We start from the raw sequence: 8,728 nt of genomic DNA on the forward strand, positions 1-8,728 counted from the left end.
AGGATTTATACTTCATAAAATATTATCAGGAGGATGTAACATTAATGGAGATGACAAGAAATTCATATAAAATGTTGGTTGAAAGAACTCAAAGGAAGAGACCACTTAAAGACTTATTCATGGATGGGACAATTTTATTTGAATGGATCTTAGGGTATTGGTTGGGGGGTTTAAACCACATTCAGTTGGTTCAGGACAGAAAAGACTGTATTTGGCGCACCCTTTGGGCATTACGAATATAATCGCTTATGTTTTGGTTTATGCGATGTTTCAGTCCCTGATGGACAAAGTATTGGGAGATTTAATAGGCAGGGAGGTCATCTGCTACACAGATGACTTGATGATTTCAGTTCTACTCCTGAAAAGTACGCGAAAAGGCTAGAAAGAAAGACCCATGGCCTGTGCTTCTGGACAGTTAAACGAACACGAGCAGATATTGAGCTCTAGTGAATTAGAACTTTTAGCTCTAGTGTGGGCCACACGTCACTTCCGAAGCCATCTGCGTGGTCGTCAGTTCGTAGCCCGATCTGACCATCGACCTTTATCTAAAGAAATTCTCAGACACCAACTCCCGGTTAATGAGATGGTCTCTCAGATTAGCGGAGTTTGATTTCACAGCAGAATTCCGCCCAGGAAAGTTTATCCAGCATGTAGACGCCCTAAGTCGACACATCGCGACCCTGGAAAACGACCGCTTGAGTCGGGAAAACATGGCTAAAGCAGCAGAGCGACAGTTTTCGTCAGCGTCTGTAGAAATAGCTTTGACAAAGGTCAGTTCTGCCTTGACAAAGATGGCTTACTACATCGGCGAGCGGGAGGTCATTGCCCCGATCAGGTGGTAATACCACGTGGGTTAGTAAATGACGTCATAGCCTCGCGTCACAACCAGGACAGAACAGGACTCTGGAGACACGGATGAACCGAGCGATGTCAACAACTGCGAGTCGAGAGACCGACGGAAACAAGGCCATGAGAATAAAGCCCCAGTGGGAGACCCGGAAGGGGCGAGGAAGCTATCTCAAGTATGCTCCGTGGATCATAAAACATCAAGGATTGGACTGCGAGACGCGGGATCAACATTTCTAGATCAACGATCACGCAGGTTATGAATTGGCCGTGACACCAAATGAGACTCGAGTCCATGCCTACCGATTCGCTAAGCTAATTAAGAATCCCTGAGACAACCCATCAAAACCCCTAAAAATCCCACCAGCTACGTCACTCTCCGGGGTGGGACGCAGTGTGCGACCAGCCACGTCGTAGCGGACGCCGCGATGTACGCGACAGACATTAGGGAGGCTAATAAATCCTTTGAAAGTGTGACAAAGTTCAAATACTTGGGAAAAACAATAACGATTCAAAATGATACTCACGAGGAAGTTAGGAGGAGATTAAATTATGGAAATGCTTGCTACTTCTCAGTTCAAAATATTTTGTCTTCCCGTCTGATTTCTAAGAACCTGAAAATGAAAATATACAAAACAATGATTTTGCCTGTTGTGTGGTATGGGTGCGAAACATGGTCAATTTCATTGACATTACTCTGTTAAAAATTTCGGGCACAAATCTGGGTCCACATTTTCGCGTTCCGCTGTTATGTTATGGCAGTGCGCGTCGGTGTGGACCGGCTTTAGAAGGCCGAGACGTAAAAATGAAACTTAAAGATAAAAAGAAGAAGAAGAAGAAGACAGAGCTAAGACTCGAGAACAAGTGTCCATATCCAGAAAATCATTCCGTACCGAGCATATTTTATTAGCCACTTGATCTAATTAGAGGTTTGTGGCGACTATTACCGATTGGGTACAAGAATACTTTGTGGGGTGGAGTTATTTTATCACGTGCTCGTGGCTGATTTTCAAAAGACATGCGTAATTTAGAATTTAAAAAGAGCCGGTTATTTCGACAGGCTTCTGTACGCTGTCAGAACTTTCGTTCACTGTTTGACGTTGAAATGCGGCAAGCAAACTTTTTAAATTTTGGGACTTTACTGAGTTACGATGCAACTGGCCATGAATGCAGAATGCAACGTGCGTGTTATTTCAACAATTTTAGCGTTCCTGAATTTCTTGTCACAGTGAACTTACTAAAACTGCAGCTGTGGTAGCTTGCTTGGTGACACACGCTATGCGACTCCACCCCCCCCCCCCCCATTTAAAAGAAGGTTGAGCTGAAACAGGGTGTTTCATGTTAATTGTCGTTGAAATAAAATTTACTGTGCGTTAGATGTATAACACACCTCTTTCGATCTTTACTTTTTATGTATGAGGGGATCGTTATTCATGTAATAAATGTTTCGAACCCCCTCTGAGCTTAAGATTATGGCAGAACAGATCTCTATCTATCTACATGTCCGAAAGTCCATCCACCTGTCTTTATTATCCAGACTTTCCGCATAAAACACAGTAACTAATTACAACTGCTGGATGGGTAAACAGCAGAGCATACAGGCTTGGATTCAAACCAGTAACCTGCCGAGTACGAACCCCATTCCACAGCGCCCCCTCCCAAGCCGCGCGTCGCTGCCTGACCTTACCCAGAGCAGCAAGACAGCGTCCTTCACTGTCCTAGTGTGTTCGTTGCTTGGTTCTCAGCGTCAATAACAAATATAATGCTCCATGCGCTGTGATCTAATAGGGCAAACCATGGAAGTTTAGAATACTTTTCCAGAAGTCAGATTTCTTGAATAGCCCAGTGAAGCATTCTGTTCTACAGTTTCTTTCGCAGTCAAATCTAGAGCTTATAACGTGACGAGAACAGTCCTAATGTATTTGAATACATTTATACAAAGACTGAATAATGACCTCAGAATTTCATGAAGCTAAACCTACGATGGCTCAATTTTGTGGGCCCTCAGATTTTAATTGGGAAACTTGGATGTTTTCAAGTTAATGTATGTTCAATAATTCTCTTGTGTTTGGATTATTTACGACGCGAAACTTCGTCAGTGGCATTTATGCAGTGTCACAAACGCCTACATTTTGCGTTTTGGACGAATGCTTTGTGTTGAAAAGCATGAAACATTGGGTACTTGGCATAAAATGAATTAATGGTTTCATCATCGCACTCAGCTGTGCTGATGCAGTGAAAGGTTTCGACGGACTGGACTCGTAGGTCGATTGAATCTGGTGTCAGAGTTGCAATATTAAGACGAAAATTCTCCGGGATGTCGCGCCGTATAATACAGTAGAAACTGACCGACGTTTCAGAGGTGCTTACTTCCTGCATCATTGGGCACTCATCGCCCTGATGATGGTAGGTAATAAGCACCTCTGAAACGTCGGCCAGTTTCTACTAGATTACTTGCCGCTGTGAGAAGCTGAAATCTCACTTACAGCAAGGATGTTTCTGGCAAAGTGACAACTTGCAAGATCAAGAAGGAGATGGGGGATACCATTGAGGTTGGTTTTATGGAAATAAGTTGCGAGTACGTGGACTGGATCCGTGTGGCTTGGCACTAGGACAGACGGAGGATTCTGTTGATCCTCGGGGTTCTGTTAAAGGCCTGCTTCGTGTTCGGCAGGTCCCGGGTTAAAATCTCGGCTCAGAGCCCGGCTATCTCAGCCCCTTCAGGCAAATTCCGGGATGGTACCGTAAATTAGGCCACGACCGCTTCCTTCCACATCCTTTCTAATTCATTATTCATTGTCTTCCTCTCATTCGACGCTGTGTAATCCGTTGAATTGTAAAAAGATAATCACGAGGAGGTTTTATCATTATCGCAGCTGCGTCGTCTCACGCACGGCTCTGCCTGATTTCCGCTGGCCTTGACCTAAGTAATTGGTTCACGCGGCGATTTCTTGCTTCAGGCAGGATCCGGTACGAGAGCTCGTGGCAGAATTTCCTGAAGAGGACGTCTGCATTTTATGGCTGTCGACACGATCACTGTGATGGAAAAGTTCTCTTATCACGGAATGTTAAACTGCAGGTCGTGTCTCAAATATTTTTAGATGCATTTAACTCTTTGAAGCACAGTGGTAACTATATGTACCACCTGCAGTTATATTTATGGGGTCTTCTTAAGGTACAATTTGGCTGCACGCGACAGAGACGGACTCATCGCAGCTTCCCGCCACTCACTTTTGAGGTGACGACCGAGACATGCGGCAAAGTGTTTGTTTTGTTGAGACGCGTGCACATATTCTGTGAAAAATGAGTATAAAAATGCTTCTAAAAAGGTTACTCGAAGAAGAAGAAGAAGATGTGTTGCTGTGTTATTTGTTGCGAAAGAAAGAAAGAAAGAAAGAAAACCTACGAGTTCAATATTCAAAACCAGACGCGAAGAAGGATCTTTCTGTCTGTTAATAAAGAATCATTTATCATTAGAAGAAGAAAGTTTCAGGAGTTATTTCAGATTGAATCAAAAGCAGTTTGGTTACGCACTGAGTTTAATAGGAAAAACATACAAACAACAAAAACTGTCGCTCACGTTACGGTTAAGTTTCTTATATTGTATTATTACTAATTATGTCACAAATGTAATGACAATTGTCTTCATTCTGTGATGTTGGTTGGTTCGGGGGTCGAGGCAGTTCTTATAGGAGAATACCTCAGATGAACTTGGGTTGGACATCCCATGTTGCTCCTCGCATATCCATCTGAATCACTTCATAGTGACTTAAAATGTTAGCTTGTATTTTCAAACGTGGAGCCTTTACGTGGTTCCCAAATGAAGCAATTTCGTCTTCAATTTCTGTATCAGTGTTGGCACTTAACTGTTGCACGAGATTATCAAGAATATCATCATGATTGTTGTTGCGTCTTTTTCGTCGTGGAGGCTGTGGTACAGAGGACTGCGATGCTTCATCTGGACAACCTTCGCTGTTTTCAGTCCGAGTCTCAAACTGTGCGTTTGCCGCTGAATCTGACTCAACATTAGATGCAGTAGGTCTTTCTAAGAATTGGAGTCTCTTGAAAAAATCCCACTTAGAATTTTTCGGTGGTGCAGCTGATCCGGTTGACATTTTTCTTTTGCGTTTAAATCGATTGTATGAATCCCGTATATACTTCCAGCGTTTTCTACAGTCTCCATCTGAAATGAGAAAATACGCCCATTTTCGTGTGCGTGTTCTTTGTGTACGATATCACTTATTGAGTGATTGACAATTTTTTCCCTTCAGATTTATGGCGACTGGCGAAAGTTACGCTTCACTATCGTTTGCTTACCGTATATCAGCGCGTCATATTTCACCAATCGTGAAAGAGGTTCTTAGGTGTCTAAGAAACAAGTTGGTACCTCAACTCATGCCTGAACCTACGCAACGAGAGTTTCAACGCATTTCAAACGAATTTTGGATAAAATGGAATTTTCCGAACGCCGTTGGAGCCAATCTCTTTCAACTACAAAGCTTTCTTTTCTATCGTTCTTTTAGCCATCGTGGACGCTAATTACAAGTTTATTGCGGTCGACGTCGGTGCATATGGCAAAGAAGGTGATTATTGGAAATAACTTTAATCTTCCGGGTCCTGAGTGCCTTCCGGGAACCATTTCTAACTTTCAGGCGAAGCATCGGGTCTCGACGCGTATCTGATGAAGTTGCAAAGAATGACGTAACTGAACAGACATTCAATTATCGCCTTTGTCGTGCCGGAAGGGTATCGGAAAATGCATTTGGGTAGATTTGCCAAGTATTTTGAGTGTTTTATACACACATAAACATTTTGCCGGAGACATGTGATGATTTGATATTAGTCGCCTGTTACGCGATGGATTCCTAGTAAAAATCTGGAAAAACTTTCTATCACTTCAGTAATGACGTGGAAACAACGCCACCAAACACGCACTCCTTATCTCGAGCAGGAGGCGAGATAAGAGAAGAGTTGAGAAAATATCTCATGTCAGACGCTGGTGCAGTTTCTAGGGAAGTAGATCGCAAAAACCTGGTAATAATCCATTCATTGCATGACGTGTTTAAGTCTAGAAGACGTTATATTGTATTATAAAAACGCAAACAACTAACCACTTTTGTCTAATTAGGCGAGCTTCGGGATTTAGAGGGTTAAGTCTGGCATTTATGAAAGCGACAGTGAACTTATGAGTCCTGCAAATTTCGTGACTGTCAGGCATCGAGCAGGACCCCGTTCCTTGGCGTATAAAAATGTATTCTGTGAAAGTTAAGTTGCCACCACGCCCCGCAGTAAAGCTGACAACCGATTTCAGACTACGTTGCCGATAACTGGGTTACACCGAACGCCTATTGATTGCAGCATCCTTGGCGATGTAAAAGTCTGACCAGAACGAGCTGCATGGAGCAGAGTCCATCTTCAGCCCTCGGTCGGTCGGCTAGTCAAATTCTGAACGAAATTCTTATCTCCTTATAACGCAGTTTCCTCCTCGCTCTTGTCACTTCATCCGTCTCGGGTCCAGATATTACCCTCAACGCTCTCTTCTCAGACACCCCGAGTCTGTGTTTTCGCTTGAAGTGAAAGACCGGGTTTCACACCCATACAAAACAGTAGGAAACATTCGTTGTTAGAGAGGAGACGGGAAACAGAAGATTGTGAACTGCGGGCGGGAGAATGTGAAGGTGCGTCGTGCAGTTGTAATACGCTTGGAAGTGCCTGAGGTAAAGTTGGTAATCGGCTTCCTCAGACGTTGGTAGTATTTCGTAGGATTGACGGGCAGTTTGAAATAGCTGAAGGTTGTCAGTTTGTAGATAATAATATGAAGAGTTTTATTCAGTCTCAAGACAAGATCAAGTTCACGCGCCCTGGGACCATGAAGTTTATGTATAATATCGAAGAAGGTGGCGTGATGTCATTCTCTTTATGAGTGCGACCTCACACGTGATCTCGTTACAGGCGATGACATCATAAGGAAACTGTTATCACAGGAGGCGTTGCGAGCTGTGAGGGCGCTCTCATATTACATCTGCTTAATCTCAATACGTGGGACTTACACAGTGTCTGAATTTAATTCGGATGGAGTTCAGACCTCAGCTTCTGGGGAATGCGGTGATGATCCTTCGTGGAAGTGTAGGCAACTGTCAGCTGCTCGAGAGACGTGCTAATTCCTTTCTTGTAGCTCCTGAGAAATGCCGCCAGTCGTTTTTCTGGGTCTCTCCGACTGTCGGTTGTTTCCATGGAGACGGTTCCCTGATCTTGACCGCTATTTGTGATCTGGCCTTCGGCGTTGTGCGAGGGCTGGGCCTGCCAAAGAATTACGGAATGTTGGTCGTTCGCTTAATAACTCGCCCTGCTCGATTAATCCAGACCCGGGGACTAACAGGAATCTTTACTCGAATTTACCGCGGGCCGGCGAGGGAAGTAGGTTGTGTGGATAAAGCTGGCTCAGGAGGAGAATGCCCCGGGTTGCTGCCCTCAACAGCGCTGAACGGATTTTGATGAAACTGAACGCGAACTGGCGTCGGTAGGCATCGCTTCGGGAAATTCTCCGCTCCACATTTAGCTCATCTCTGGTTTTCAGAGTTCACTTGGCAAATGTTCACATTCGCTGGCTTCATATTTTAGGGTAACAAGTTTGAATCCACGAAGTCATTGTCATTATCGGAGATAGAATTGAAGTTGCTCAAAATCTGCCACCACGCGAGATCCGACATCCAGACAATTGTCTCAGTTCCTTGCCCACGTAAAACCGACGTTTCGGGAACAAACCCTGAAGATGGGGACAGAGTTTGTTCCCGAAACGTCGGTTTACTACGGTAACCAGTTGATTATGTGTAATAAAATTGTTTGTATCTTGTGAATCACACAAAACATCATAGTTGAATGGTTAGTACTCCTGCTACATGTTTGGCAGGTCCTGGGTTCAGATCTTGGCCTGCAGACTGGCTATCGTGACGAAGGCTTGTTGTGGTTTTCCTCAGTCCCTCCAGAAAATGCTTGGATAGTTCCTTAAATTAGGCCATGATCACTTCTGTCCACATGTTTTCCAATTCTCTGTTTACTATCATCCTCTCACTCGACATTATATAGTCTCAGCTAGTGACAGCATCGTTAAATAAAGTATAAATAAATTGTGAGTCACATGAAGATGGCTGCCTTCTGGGTTGTAGCATTACAACACCGAAAACGAGTCATATTCGTACTCGCCACTGTGAGAACCTCAATTCTTACTGTGACTCGCATGCTTTTGTTATGCTGTAACTTTGTGTGCCTGAAACTCGGGACTGTCAGTGTGATGGTATGAGATAAGAAATTCATGAACATGTGTCTGCACGACCTTGAATTTTAAGACATCCCATCTTACTAGTGACATCTTATAAATTGATCTGAAGTTGTCACTGACATGAAATCCCAGTCTTGGACTGGGGACATTAAAATATCATAGTAATTTATAAAAAATACATTTAACACTGCTTTAGCTTTATTCAGCTTTCAGTATCACATTTAATTTTCATTGTTGCAATTTGCATGCTCTTTCCTAATGTTCTTCAGTAAGACACATCCTAGTTGCTGATTTAACTTCCTTGTGTAGAGCAGATGCTCATGGGAAAAGAGTGTGAAGATGACAGCGTTGTGGGATATTGCGCAGTGTAGTGTAATATAAATTGACACCATTATTAGGCGATCTCTCTGGTGATGAAGGCAGTAAGCATATTCCCCTTGTTACTTCATGCTTTTAAGTTAGTCATGTTTCTTTTCTGTATTAATAACATAGGCAGGAAAACTGTGACATGAGTTAAGAAAAATAAAAGCAGTAAGTACAGTTTCTATGGGATATTATGATACAATGTATAAAATGTGAAAGTAGGGCAAGGAAATATCTCAA

General features: G+C 43.3%; 1 protein-coding gene across 1 annotated transcript; it reads right to left on the minus strand.

Annotated features, from left to right (window-relative positions):
- Positions 1 to 4,345: 4,345 nt before the first annotated feature.
- Positions 4,346 to 8,663, minus strand: LOC147872002 (uncharacterized). Its single transcript, XM_087359683.1, has 2 exons — positions 6,897 to 8,663; positions 4,346 to 5,029 (listed from the first exon to the last, which is right to left on the minus strand). The coding sequence occupies exon 2, from the start codon at positions 4,959 to 4,961 to the stop codon at positions 4,548 to 4,550; it is 414 nt and encodes a 137-aa protein (XP_087215809.1). The 5' UTR covers positions 4,962 to 5,029; positions 6,897 to 8,663; the 3' UTR covers positions 4,346 to 4,547.
- Between the last annotated feature and the right edge of the window lie 65 nt (positions 8,664 to 8,728).

This window comes from Zootermopsis nevadensis, unplaced genomic scaffold (assembly GCF_977971745.1).
Source record: "Zootermopsis nevadensis isolate Lab colony 2312 unplaced genomic scaffold, Znev_1.0 Znev_ptg000032l, whole genome shotgun sequence".
Classification (NCBI taxonomy): Eukaryota; Metazoa; Arthropoda; class Insecta; order Blattodea; family Termopsidae; genus Zootermopsis; species Zootermopsis nevadensis.

What these genes read in the sequence shown, in the direction of transcription:
- LOC147872002 (XM_087359683.1), bottom strand. Translation starts at nt 4,961, where the DNA reads ATGTCAACCGGATCAGCTGCACCACCGAAAAATTCTAAGTGGGATTTT.